General features: G+C 55.7%; 1 protein-coding gene across 1 annotated transcript in view; it reads left to right on the top strand.

Moving 5' to 3' along the window:
• The first annotated feature begins 7,429 nt into the window (after positions 1 to 7,429).
• The window catches only part of SLC7A5 (solute carrier family 7 member 5), a 28,958-nt gene continuing 22,483 nt past the window's right edge, over positions 7,430 to 13,904 (top strand). The window contains exon 1 of the mRNA XM_065920450.1: positions 7,430 to 8,041. Coding sequence (XP_065776522.1) covers positions 7,510 to 8,041 — 532 coding nt within the window. The 5' untranslated portion in view covers positions 7,430 to 7,509. The remainder of the gene's footprint in view (positions 8,042 to 13,904) is intronic.

Raw genomic sequence — 13,904 nt, 5'->3', positions numbered from 1 at the left:
ACCCTGCTCTGAGATGACCTCCTCCTAACTAGTTCTACCTGCAGTGGCCCTACGTCCCGAGGAGGTCAGGTTCTGAGGCTCTGGGGTTAAGACTGCAGCGCCCTGTTTGGCGGAGACACTCTTCAACTGTAACAGTGGGCAGGGCAGCAGCACATCCCAGAGGAGGCCCCCACCCCAGGGCAGGGCAGGAGGGGAGCAGAAGTGTAGACTGCACTTTATCCACGTGAAGAAATCAGACTAGAGTCCAGCGGCCAGTCCTTTGCTGGTCAAGCCAGGCACCTGGAGCAAAGCCCGGGAGGAGGACTCTGCATCAAAAACCTAGACGTGCGGGGGTAGGACCCAGACAGGTGGCCAGGCTTGACCAGGGGCCCGAGCTTGTCACGGGGTGGCTGTGGGTGGGCCACATGTCTCCTCTGACACTGGGTTCAGCTGAGCTCTGCCTGGAAGGTCAAGGGCAGAATCGGGGCACCCAACTGGCCGGTCCCCAGGCCCCGGAAGGTCACTGTCTGTCTCACCCTCACACCGGCCACCAGCCACAGCTCAGTCAGGAATGAGGGCTTCACCCTGCTGCCTCACCCACCCACCCCCCACCGGCCAGAGGTGATGCTGTACCCTGCGTGGATGGGGACCCTGAATCCAAAGCCAAGTTGCGTTTCCCATCCCCCCATCCCGAAGCTCCATTAGCCTCTCCATTAGACACATAGGCAGGGTTTGAACCCAGGGCTTCTGACTGTAGGCCTGCATGCTTTTTTGTTTTTTTTTAGGTACAAATCCACATAATAATAATAATCCTGGCTTCCCAGGTGGCATAGTGTTAAAGAATCTGCCTGCAATGCAGGAGATGCAAGAAACATGGTTTCGATCCCTGGGTTGGGAAGATCCCCTGGAGAAGGGAATGGCTACCCAGTCCAGTATTGTTGCCCAGAGGATCCCATGGACAGAGGAGCCTGGTGGGCTACAGTCCCTGGGGTCTCAAAGAGTTGGACACGACTAAGCACATACACACACACACCCCCCACATAATATGAAGTTAACCATTAACCATTTTAAAGTGAACAATTTGGGGGTATTTAGGGTGTTCACACTGTTGTGCAACCTTCACTATCATCTGGTTCCAGGAAGTTTCATCACCACAAACCTGCTGCCACTCACTCCCACGCCCCTCTCCTGCCCCAGGTACCACCAACAGCACTTGGTATCTCTCCAGCCTCAGCGTTCTTTGTCATGTAAATGATACCAGACACTCCTAGGCATCCAGCCATTGCACTGAGCAGAGGGTTTTCCCAGTTCGTCCTCATCGTGGTAGGTCGGTGCCTCACTCCTTTTTATGGCTGAACTGGACAGTCTCTTGCGTGCATGGACTGCCTGCATTTATCCATTCATCCATCCATTCCCTGATGGCCAGTCCTGAACTCTCAAGCCCTGTTTGCCACCACAGTATTGCTTCTCTAGACTCCTCAACGAGCAGGGCCGGCCTTCTGAGCACATCAGTCAGCCCCCACAGCGGCTGCCACAAGCCTGGAGCCTGGGTGCCAGGCAAGCTCTGATTTTTCTTTTTTTGACTTAGTGGAGACCACTATGGAAAACCTAGCCTTGGTGTCTCCAGCTTTGTTTCCACTGTTAATCAAAATCCCCAAGCCTCGGTTCCACTCAGAATTATAGACAATCACCATGTCCACCCTGCGAACTTCAGAAAATTGGGTGACCTTGCTGAGCAACTGGAGGGCGCTGGAAAGCCTGTGTGTGGGAAGTCACAGAGCTTGCCCTCCACAAGAATGGGGGGTTTCCAATGAGAGAAATGAAACTTTCAGGAGCCCCCAGGAGAGCTAAAATAAAGCTACCTGTGGCCAGAAGAAGTCACACTCGTCAATCTGGTCCGGAGGGCAGGTGGCCTGGTTGGCTGAATGGAAGGTCACAGCATCACAGCTACGATCAAAGGCCCACGGTGGGTCTCAACCTGGCTGACCACTCAGTGAACTCCCTGCCTGTCTTATTCCTCCGGCCACAATCGGGGTCAAGCTATGGCTGATGCAATAATTAAATGACATAAAACATCTTCAAGTCCTGGTTTGGGTTCAAGTCAATGTGACGGTGATGCCACACATGTGCTGGGGAAACAGAACTGAAGTTCTGAGACTGCTGAGGGCCGTCCCCTGTTCACATGTGCAGACAGGAAAAAACTAACAGTGGAGCACCACCAAAGCATGGCTGTTAAGAACGAGTTTCCTGAAGAGGAAAAGACACTTGCTACATGAAAAGGACACAAACTTGAGTCCCATACGATTGCGAACAGACATAGCAGGGCAGCCACACGAGGCAGGGTGGCTTCCACATCAGTGAAGGGCTTATCGGGTACATTTTTTTCCAGGAAAAAGAGTGAGTTGAGAGAACTATTCAGGCCCTGATAGGAGTCTGCATACTCAGGCCATCACCCTTGGATTCTGCGGAGGAATAGCAACCACAAATCTTGAGTGGCAAGAAGGCTGAGACTGTTACAGCAAGCAAAGAGCCATCCATTTACCAGTGTCCCAGCCTTCTGCCTCTTCGCCACCATCTGTGGTTGCTTCCAGTGAGACAGAGGGATGATATAGGTCAAGCTAGCCAGAGAGGGAGGCTGCTAATTCTCGCGCTCTCTGAGAGGCTGACACAGTGTCTCACTGAAACTTGAAACAACATGAGAAAGAAGCACCATTACTCCCCCCACCCTGGTGCAAATGTGGAAGGCGAGGCTCAGGCTGACCCCTCACCCCCACCCCCAGAGCACCCCCTGGAGCCTGGGCCACCAGCCCACCCGCACATACAAAGAAGTGCAATTCTGGACCAGCTGTCGAAGCAGGAGTGCCCTGAGTGCCACCCAGGGGCACGGGCACCTCTTAGACCTTGGGGATGCCCTGCCTGTCAGAGCCCAGGGTTTGTAGGTGACACAGAAAGTCACTCACTCTCAGTCTGTTTCATGGGCTGTATATATGCATAGATACAGCAGGCTTTGCTTCCAGTGAAATGCACCTCCCGATGACTTTTGCTTGGAATGCCTGTAAAAAACATTGACTCCACTTCTGTTGATTAAAGATTTTTTCAGACCATTCAGTTCTCCCCAACTGTTTCTTTCCCAAGGTGAAAAATTTCAGAGTTTGTCCCTCTCCACAAATAGGCAGAGACCAAGCCAGACAGGCAGAAAGGCGTCTTCATAGAGACTCGTATGTTCCCTGAGAAAGATCGTAAACCAGGGCAGGAGAGAAGGGTGCAGCTGGGTTTGGAAACGGAGGCTGAACTACAGGCTGTTTCTGTGTTTGTGACTAAATTTTCTTTCAACGTTGGGAGTTTGTGAAACTGAGCTTTTAAACAAGATTCACCATGTAAAGAGAGTATGTTTCACTGTAGATAGTGTAGGAACAATAGAGAAATAGAAAGAAGAAAAGGTCATATAGCATGTGCATGTGCCCCCCCCCCCCCACACACACACACATCTGAAGGTGGCTGCTGTTACCATCTTGGTGTAAATTTCTTTGATTTTCCAGCCACTTTATAGGCACTACTACTACACTGGGGGTTGAGTTGTTCTTTTGGGATAGACTCTGATCTGAGCACTCCCCACATATTAGTTCATTTGCAGTAGGTACTATTATTCTCATTTTACAGAAAGTGAAAATGAGGCCCAGAGTGGGGTAGGTCTGCCCAAGTTCCTTTAGCAGGTATGCAGCGGGCCCAGGTGGGGACTCGGGTGGTCTGACCTTCAAGCCCATGGTCTCTGCCGTTGCTGTGAAATCGTCTTCACATATTCTTTGCCCCCAGTTTTATTGACATATAGCCTGGTGTGCATTTCAGACATACAACACAGTGATTTGATATGTGCTTATTTTGCAGTGTGATGACCCACATAAGTTCAGTTCTCATCCACCACCTCACATAGCTCCACCCTTTTTCTTGTCATGAGAAGGCTTTAGATCTACTCTCTGAGGAGTTTCCAAGTATGCTGCACAGCATCATTAACTATGGTCATCAGGCTGTACATTAGACCGCCCCTGCCGGGACTTATCCATCTCATAACTGGAGCTTGTGCCTTTGTCCACCTTCACCCGCTTCCCCACCACCTCCCCGTTTTCTGCAGCCCACATTTTGCCATGAGGAATCTAAAAATTCACTGAAGGTTTGGAAATAACAGGAGAGAGTTTAGAGAGCCGGCAGAAAATCTTCAAGGCAGCTCCTACACTGGCCCAACGTCTACCCTTCCTGTGACGGGCTTTTCTCTCCCAAGGCTGGACCCAGAGCTGCCGAGCCCCCAGATAGGAGAGACTTCCCCAAAGGGCTCATAGTGTGCAACCCCTGACCCAGAGACACAGCTCCTCCCACTGAAGTGTGTCGCCACTGGGCTCAGCTTCTCCAAGGCCAACACTCCCTGTTCCAAGAGGCCCTGGGAAAGGCTCCTCCGCAGAAGAGGCAGTGACCTTGGCCCCAGATGGCATCCTGCAGCTGAGAATCAAACTGCTTGTTCCTCCAAATGTGGCAGCTCTCCCAGAGCTCAGCACGTACCTGGGCTCCACCAGAGCACCCCCAGGGCCCACCAGATAGGACTCTGGAACACTGCACTCCATTGTTTCACTCATCTGTCTGTCAAGAACACATTGTACTTGGGGGTGTACCTCCCAGTTTTAATGGCTGTGCTGGATCCCACCACACGGATGTAGCAACATTTACCAAAGCAAGTCCCCAGGAAGTTTGGATTATTTCCAGAGTTGGTGACTCGTTCTTAAAACTACAATAAACAGTCATGTAGCCAAAACTCAGCTACTTACCACCTTAGATCTATTTCTGCAAGTGGAATTACAGGTCAGGTGAGACACATGGTTTTAAAGTTTTTGACTGAAACTCCCAAGGTCTCCCTGTAGAAATGCCCGAGTTATTCTCCACCAATCCTTGTGAGAATCAATACCATAACTCTTAAGAAACTACTGGCTAGCACTGAAAAGAGTGGGCTTCCCTGGTTGACTCCGTGGTAAGGAACCCGCTTGCTAATACAGGAGACCCGGGTTTGATCCCTGGGTCTGGGAGATCCCTTGGAGAAGGAAATCGCAACCCACTGCAGTATTCTTGCCTGGGAAATCCCATGGACAGAGGAGCCTGGAGGGCTTCAGTCCATGGGATTGCAAAGAGTTGGACACTGAGGGACTAAAACAACAACTGAAGGGTTCAGCAGAGTGAGCAGAACTGAACCTGCCTGGGATAAAAAGTTGCCTAGTTGTCCACCAGATGGTGCTGTTAGCTAAGGTTTTTGCATCCTGCATGCCAAGTCTGCTGTCTCCTGCGTCTCCTGCGTTGGCAGGTGAGTTCTTTACCACCAGCTCAGGTTCTAGATTTCCAGTAACGGAAGTCTGAGGTACACACTGTCTCCTGCGTCTCCTGCGTTGGCAGGTGAGTTCTTTACCACCAGCTCAGGTTCTAGATTTCCAGTAACGGAAGTCTGAGGTACACACACACACACACATATAGAAAAATCAAGTTTACCCTTGGAAATATAGTACAGTCTTATATGAAAACTAGGTAGAAACTGACAATGGTGGCACAGCTGCCATGAGATGGTGGAAACACGACAGGAGGTTGTCACCATCCAGCTATTAAGTCTTCTGCAGTTTCCCAGGAGCCCCCACGGGAGACAGCGACAGTCCACGTGCATATCCCGTCCCTCCCGTCTCCCTTGTTAATTCTCACTCTAGGAAGGCTGTAGTGGAGTGGCCTGGTTCCTTCCACCTGGCTCTCTGGCCCCTTAGAGCCCTGGGCTTATCATGGTTGTTAATTTTACACTCTGATGTGCAATTATTGATTGCCTGTCTATGTCTGGAGGAGGTGCTCCAGGAGGTGTCTGCTCTGGGAGGACAGGGTGGAGGAGCTCGGGACCTCTCTTTAGAGCATTGCCAAATAACTGCAAACAAATTTAGTGATAAATAAACCACAAGAAGAGAGGAGACAGAATGAGCACCACGTAGGTTCAGGGCACTGGTCAGACAAGTCCCGTTGTTCTGCTGAGACTGTTTCCTCATCTACGGTAACATCGGTAGCTCCTCTATTAAACGAGACTTTGTACACCGAGGACTCACGCCTGATAAAGGCTTGGAAAGTTTGCTTAGCTTTGGTTGGTCTGGTCTTTGCCAAGCAGCACCCTCTAAAAGGACAGTGGGAAGAACAAGAGCTGAGAGGTTATTCCTGATTCCACCAAGTCACTGACTTAGACATCTTGCAAGCTAATATTTGTGCTGTGTGATCTTCCAGCTGCCAAGGCTTGTGGAAGTGTTTGGTTGGAATACTGCAGATGAAGGGCTGGCCTGTTGGGGACAGCGGGTGAGAGGGGACGTTAATTTGTTGGGGGAGGATGTGGAAGGTCCAAATAATATGCCTTGGTTAACCACCCCGAGATGGGATTCTAAATTCTCTGTGCACATGTCAATTTCATCAGCAAGCATGTCTCTTTCCTGCTTGCAGGCCTGCGGTGACTGGTCATCTTGCATTTTCTTCTGACTCTGAGCACTGGTTACCTGCTGCCCCTCCGACCCAGGTGCCTCTGGAGTCCTTCAAGGCTAAGGCCCTTTCACCCTGCGGACTGGTCTCCTTAAGGAAACCCTCATTTTGTCAATGTAACCAAGCTTTCTGCAGAGTCCGCTTTTCCCAGATTCTATGTCGCTGCTCCTCCAAGCCATGAGCCCTTGAACGCTGCTTACTGGCAAAGCGGTTCCCCCTGCGACAGAATGAGAATTTCCGAGCCCAGGAATGAATGAGCTCAGATACGACCTCAGCGCTCCCCTCTTCTCGGAGATCGCGCTCCCTCAGCCCTGGGATTTAGGGTCCCAGACCCAGCCTGGATCTCGACAGCTCGCCACCCTCCCCCACACCCCCACTCCCCAGAGGCGGCTCTGACTTCTTAATATACTCCCCAAGTCCCCGGGATGAGCGGACCAAGCGGGGTCCTACCACCTCGGGCCTTGGGCGCCCTCCAGGGCGGCAGGTATTACCTCCTCTGACTGAGTCCTCAAGGCGCCCCAAATCCCACCCATCCTCTGCGGTGGCCCTACAGAGGTCGTCGGCCCCGTTGTAACTCACCCGCTTCCGCTCGAGCAGTGGGGGTTCCCAATGCACGCGGGAGGGGGGCGGGGATGACCAGGGGGCTAGTGAGCCGGGCGAGGAACCCAGCGCTCCGCGCGTGCGCGGCGGATCCGGGATTCCTGGGACCACTTGGGGTCAGGGCCGCCAGCCATGCAGGTCACCGCGTGAGCTGGGTGGGGGCTTCCAATGCTTCTCAACGGCTGCCTGGAGAAACTCCCCGGGGCAAGGCGCGTTAACGACGGCGGGCGGGCCGGGGGCGGGGCCTACCCGGTGGGCGGGGCCACCCGGATATAAATGGCAGAGGTTTCTTGGCTGACGCAGCGACCACGCTTGGGAGAGCTGGTCCTCTCCGGTGGGCGGCGCGCGCCCGGTGTCCGGACTTTGCCGGCCCTGCCCGGCCGGGCCCTGCGCGGCAGCATGGCGGGCTCAGGCCCCAAGCGGCGCGCAGCGGCGGCCACCCTCCCGGCGAACGAGGAGGAGGAGCGGCAGGCGCGGGAGCGGATGCTGGCGGCGCGGGGCGCGGACGGCGCGGAGGGCGAGGTGACCCTGCAGCGTAACATCACGCTGCTGAACGGCGTGGCCATCATCGTGGGCACCATCATCGGCTCGGGCATCTTCGTGACGCCCACCGGAGTGCTCAAAGAGGCGGGCTCGCCCGGGCTGGCGCTGGTGGTTTGGGCCGTGTGTGGCGTGTTCTCCATCGTGGGCGCGCTCTGCTACGCCGAACTGGGGACCACCATCACCAAGTCGGGCGGCGACTACGCCTACATGCTGGAGGTGTACGGCTCGCTGCCCGCCTTCCTCAAGCTGTGGATCGAGCTGCTCATCATCCGGCCCTCCTCGCAGTACATCGTGGCGCTCGTCTTCGCCACCTACCTACTCAAGCCGGTCTTCCCCACCTGCCCTGTCCCCGAAGAGGCCGCCAAGCTCGTGGCCTGCCTCTGCGTGCGTGAGTACTGAGTATCGGGCCCCGGGACACCGGCGGGCGCGGGGCGGGGTGGCGGGGGTGTTGGAGCTGGGGATGTACGCCGAGCCGTGTTCGCCGCATTCTGGGCCTTCCCCGCACTCCTGGACCATCCCGACACCCCGCGCCTCCCGCCCCCCGCCCCGGTCCGACCCCGCAGTTCTAAACTGAGGGCAATAGCCCCAATACCACGTGCGTTTCATTCATTCATTTCCACACCACCTTGGGAGCTCCGCAGTGAGTCACACACAGGGTCCCCGCCCTGAGCCTGTGGCCGGTAGCGCCTTCCCAGTTGGTCCATCTGGAGCCTGTTGAGCTGACCCTTACTTACTTCCTCAGAGGCACCCACGTGGAGTGCCTGAGAAACCTGTCTGTTTTTTGTGTCCTTTGACTTCCCCAAGTCTTACTGTTTGTGGAGAGAGATCCTAGGGAAAAAAAAAAAATCAACAAACGTCATTCAGACGTGCTCAGTCAGGAAAGGCTGACTCATACAAAACCAATAATAGTAAAATCGTGCGGTGGCAGTGAATGAGTTGCTCTTTTAGACAATGGAAGGTTGCATCCTCTAGCCAGTCTTAAAAGAGGGGTGCTTAGCTTACCTGCAACTTAAGTGTGTGCAGGGTGGGCGCTGGCTTTGGGATCCCCAGCTGTGCTGAAATACAGCCCCTGAGCACAGCCCACATCTTGGTGGAGGAGGTCCCAGGATGTTGGTGGAGGAGGTCTTGGTATGTTGGTGGGCTGCTTTCTGGTGATATTTCAGGAAAAAAATTTTTGTACTGGAAGCCACACGATTTTCGTATCTCTGTCTATGGTGGAAGTGTCCGGCCACCTGATTGGAGGCTGTGCCTAAACCTTGAGGTGCACAGAGGTGTGGGGCCACCAGGGCTGGTTTCCCTCCAAGCCCCGAGACTCAGGGAGCCGTGCCATCGTTTGGAGTGGCTTTTGACCAGCAGTACGCACTGGCGCTGTTGGAATTCTGGAACCTGGGCACCAGCTCAGTGTGTGTGTGTTGGGAGGGGGGCTTTCAGAGGCATACTCTGGGAAGTGGTGTCCCTGGGAAACCTGAGACCCCCCCACAGAGCTGCGTGCCGGGGTAAGGGGACCTCTTGCCTTTGAGGGGAATCTCAGCAATGAACATCTCAGCTTATAAAAACCTTTGGCCCAAATCTAGGAGCAGTCACAGCGATAGTTGATCTGCCTGAGGGAGGGGGAACCTGTGGCTTCCAGTGGGCTTCTAGATGATGCTTTGGGCCAAGTGAGGAAAAGCCCCTCTTTGTTGACTTTCTGTCAGTAGAATTTTCATTGTCTGATTTTCATTGTTGCTACATCTTGTTTAATGTTTGGGCCCAGGATGTGATGGCATAACACTGCCTTAAAGGGCCCCCTCTGTGATCTTGGAAAGTGGATTCCTCACTTTCTCAACCTTTTGGGTTTAAGCAGGTGAAGCCACGGAATGGATTCTGGAGCGGCTGTGGCGGGTACGCCCTCACCAGGACTCCTGTGGGTGGCAAGGAGGGTCACATAAGTTCCACCCCTTCTCGTGAGCTGGGATGACGTTCTTCACGTGTCCATCAGCTGTTCTCTGCTCTTTTCCTCTGAACCACCCTTGCGAGTGTGTGTGTGTTGTATTTTCTGATGAAAAGGAGATTTTCAGTAACACAGGGATACGCTGTCTGAAGGAGGGAGTGCTGGTCTAGAGCCTGCCACATCTAGAGGGGGATGGGGGCTTGTCCGAGGCTGGCAGGAAGGTCACAACCACCCAAGAAAGGATCTGCTCTTGGGTGCATCTGAGATGGCAGTGAAAAGCCACAATTTCTAATAGTTGTTTGATTATTGCACACAGGTTGGGTTTTAGAACTTCCCCTCGAGAGGAGAAAGGCCCTCCACCACGCACTCCCTGAGCCCCCCTTGTGGCAGCAAGCCCATGCACCCCAGCCCAGCAGCCCATGGCCTGAACCGATGCCTGGTGAACGGCCCAGGGGCCCACCTTTGAATAGCATGTTTGTGGAGCCACAGTTTTGCCGGTTGTCTTTCCTGCCCCTGGGCATGCCCCAGGACAGCTGCTCTCTGTGTATGATGGCTCGCCTTGGCTCGTGCTTAGAATGATCCTGCAGACAAAATAAATGGGGGAAGGTCCCTTTTCTTGTAGCTCTGACGTGGAAATGACAGCGTGGGGCCCTTTCATGGTGCGACCCTGGGGTTTCTGTCTTTCTGAGTCATGAAGGTAAATGACACAAGCTCCGTGACTCTGCCGACAGCCTGGGAGTCTGCTGTGCATCTAGGTTTGCAGGGGTCATCTATCACTTACTGATAGCACCTGAGATTCAGGTTACCCTGGGTTTTATCAGGACGGCAGAGGTCACTCAGGTGAGTGACTGAGGATCTCTCCGGGGCAGACTCAGAACCTATCTGAGTTGTGGACACAGAAGGTAACCTCGAGTCGCCTAACCTCCCCCTCTCCCTCTCCCACAATCCCCTCAACCATCTGGTGGAACCTGGCAGGTCTAGTGGCTGAGAGCAGGACTCTGCATCCCCTTCTAGCTTGGTGGCCCTTGGTGGGCCTGGACAGCACAGCCTCCCTCCTTTGCCCAGGGGTCGGATGGGGTTGCCAAGGCTCCCCTAGGGTGAGCTGGCCTGCCCACATCACCCTCACTGGGGCAACCCGCGTGGAGTGGGGGTGGGGTCCTCAGCTGTTGTCCTCAGGGACCCATGACCTGGGATATCTTCTACTAATGTCAGGTGAAGAGCCTGCATTCTGCATGTGGACAGACTTGGGTTCTGTTTTAGAGGAATTCACGCGATTTCCCAGCCTGTTTCTGCATCTGTGACTCGGGTTCCTAGTGTTTGTGGGAACTCTGCCATGACGTGTCTAATGCACGTGGCACCCCACACAATGGGTCACACCATGCCCGTGATTGTTCTCACCCTTGACGTCTTGAGCTGGAAGCCATTCCCCGCACCCCCTTTTAGCATGGGGGGTGGTGGCGTTTTAGCCCACCCCACTGGTGGCCCCTTCCAGCACTGGGGCAGCCATCGCTAGCTGGCTCCAAGGCAGGATGGTCAGTTGAGGTCATGACCCGAAGAGGGTGCGTGTGGCAGCATACCCCTCCCTTCCTGGCAATGGGAGACCCTCCTGGCGTGTCCTCCACTGTGTCCTTGGGCCTCAAACCAGGCCTGTCCCAGCAAGGCCGGGACACCATCCATGCCCACTGCAAGCTCTCTGGATGTCTGCCAGCTCCCCGGCCTAAGCCCCTCACCTCGCAAAGCAGAGGCTTCTGGGTGTTTCCAAGGAGCTGGCGACACTGGGATTGCAGACTGTGAGCTGAGTGCAGACGACAGCCGGGTAATTAGCCCTGAAATCCGACTTTCCCAGCCAGACATGAAAGCGCTCCGGCCCAGTCACGGGGAGCAGCGGTACTCGACAGAGCGCGTGACCTGAGGGAGGCGGGAGACACGGCATGGGTGTTTCTGACTCTTTTCCCCTGGGTCATGGGCCCCTTGATGATCAGAGTATGCAGACCCTGCCCAGAGATGTCCACCCCAAACCCTCAATCGCAGGTTCCCAGGCCGCCAGGACTGCTGCCCCCATCTTGGCAGAAACACCCAGCCTTTGAGGTCTGCCATCCCCCCACTTAACTGCCAGGGACACAGGGTGTCCTTTTCCTGAGCCATCTCTGTCACCTGGCGTGTGGGGACACGGCCGTGTCTGTGGTGAGGGTGGAGGGTGCCAGGGTCTGGGACAGTGTCCGTCACCACGTCCGAGTGTCTGGTCATCAGGGGCAAACACTAGTGGATCTGAGGTTTGTGTCCTGGACTCCCTGGGAAACACTTCCCCCATATTCCACCCCCTGCCCCGTACCTTCCCCTACTGGGGAGTCAGACTCCTTACAGGGAGCTGTCTAGGAAAACACCATATTCCTCTCAAAACCTTCCCTTTGCAAATGACCTTCCAGAGCAGGGTGGCCAACAACTGCCCTGTGGGTTCCAGCCGCCCCGTGCCACGGGCCCTGTCCTGTGCCACGCTGGCCTCCAGTTCCTGTCCTTCTGAGAGGTGCCAGGGACTGGGTGTGCGTGATTCCATCCCCCCAGTTGGTGTGACCTTCCTGGGTCTGCTGGGTCTGGGTCTGGGTCTGGGGGAGCTCCCATGAGCACACCTGACCCCCCGCCCCCCAGTTTTGCCCCTTCTCTTCCCCACAGTGGGACCACTGCCCCATCCAGCAGTGGTTTCTTGGCTCGTGGTTAGGGTCCTGTCTGCATCCTGGCAGGACCCCAACTCTTTCCTTAGTCCTGGAGGAGTCCTGAATTCTTGCTTGGGAGGGTGGGCTGGGTGGGTGGCCTTGACACCCTCCTGTGCCGGAGGGAGTGGTGTCCATCCAGACCAGCCTCCAAGCCGGGGCAGTTCTCTGGGCCCCACCCACCCCACCCCCGGGGGATTTGCCTGCTCAGAAGCCTCCAGCATGCTGTAGGCAACCCAATCCGCCCTCTGAGTCACCCTGACCTTGGCTGCTGGCTGACAACCCAGAGGAGAGTCACCCCAAGTGTAGCCAGTACAGAACCGAGGCCTCTGCCCAAGGCGGGTGCGGGATTCAGCCCTCAGCAGGGACACAGGCTACAGGGCTGGGTCTTCTTCACCTGGTCCTCGTCAAGGACACCCTGTCAGCTGAAAGGCTTGTGAGGGCTCTGGCTGTATGACCCAGGGCTGGGTGTTGGGCCTCTCTGGTCCTGGGTTTCAGAACCTGGAGCAGAGCAGCGTGGGCAGGTTGTACCTGCGGAGGGTGTGTGAGTTCCTGACCCACCGCAGCAGGGGTCCAGTTTCAGAAGGACTCTCCAGGCAAGAAATGACAGCAGGTGTGCCTGGCAAGGGGACCAGGAGCTCCGGCCCTGTTGGGGGCAGGGAGGGGCTGTCCGATCAGGGGGTCTGGGCAGGGAGGGAAGGTCACCAGAGTCTTTACGATCATGCATTTGTTCCCTGGGTTGTGGGGACTGGGGGGCGGGGGGCGTCCCTCGAGAGTTGATGTGGCCCGTCACAGGGGACCAGGGAGTGTCCTCGGGGGGCTGTCTGCCTGCACTTTTGTGCGGGGTCCTCGGGCTCTGAAGTCAGCCTTGTGTAGTCCACATGAGGACTCGTGCTGGGTGTCAAGGCTGAGGCAGGGGAACAGGTTGGGGACTGGCACAGCCTCGCTGGGAGGTAGACACGCATGGATGGGGGTGCTCACAGCAGGGGGCAGGCTACTCCACCGTCACTGCTTCCGAACATCCTGCTCGGGACCCCTGCCCCAGGGCCCCACCAACATGACAGGCTGGTTCAGAGTCAGATCAGAACCTGCTCGGGCCGTGTCCTCTCCCCTCCAGGGATGTCAGTAGTGTGTGTGTGGTGGGGCCCTAAGAACTTGGCCCGGTTGATGGGTCCCCACCCTGACTGCAGTTGGGACCACCTGGTTGGGAGGTATGACGCCCAGGCCCCCCAGGCTGACCAGGTCTGCAGTAGCACAGTGTGGGAGCCTGTCACAGGCACCAGGGCTGAAGACCCCAGGCCAGGGGCCACTGCACAGAAGTGGGACTCAGGAGGCCTGGATGTCCTCACCGCTCTCCCCTAACTAGCAAACTAGGTTGCGGAGTGGGGGCCGCGGGGTCCCGTCACCCTCAGGTGCAGCAGGTTTGCGGTGGGGTGGGGGTTTCCCGACCATAGCGGTGCGAGCCAGGGATAGATACTAACTGTGGAGACACCCGCACCCACAGCCTCGGCTCCTTAGCACATCTTCACTCGGCTGTGACCGCTCGGTTAACTTGCAGGCTCGCCAGTCAGGGCCTGCAGCCCTGATATTCCCAGTTAGCTGATGAAGAACTA

Source organism: Muntiacus reevesi, chromosome 2 (assembly GCF_963930625.1).
Source record: "Muntiacus reevesi chromosome 2, mMunRee1.1, whole genome shotgun sequence".
Taxonomy (NCBI): domain Eukaryota; kingdom Metazoa; phylum Chordata; class Mammalia; order Artiodactyla; family Cervidae; genus Muntiacus; species Muntiacus reevesi.
Note: the sequence above shows the minus strand (reverse complement) of the source record. Positions and strands in the feature narration are given on the sequence as shown.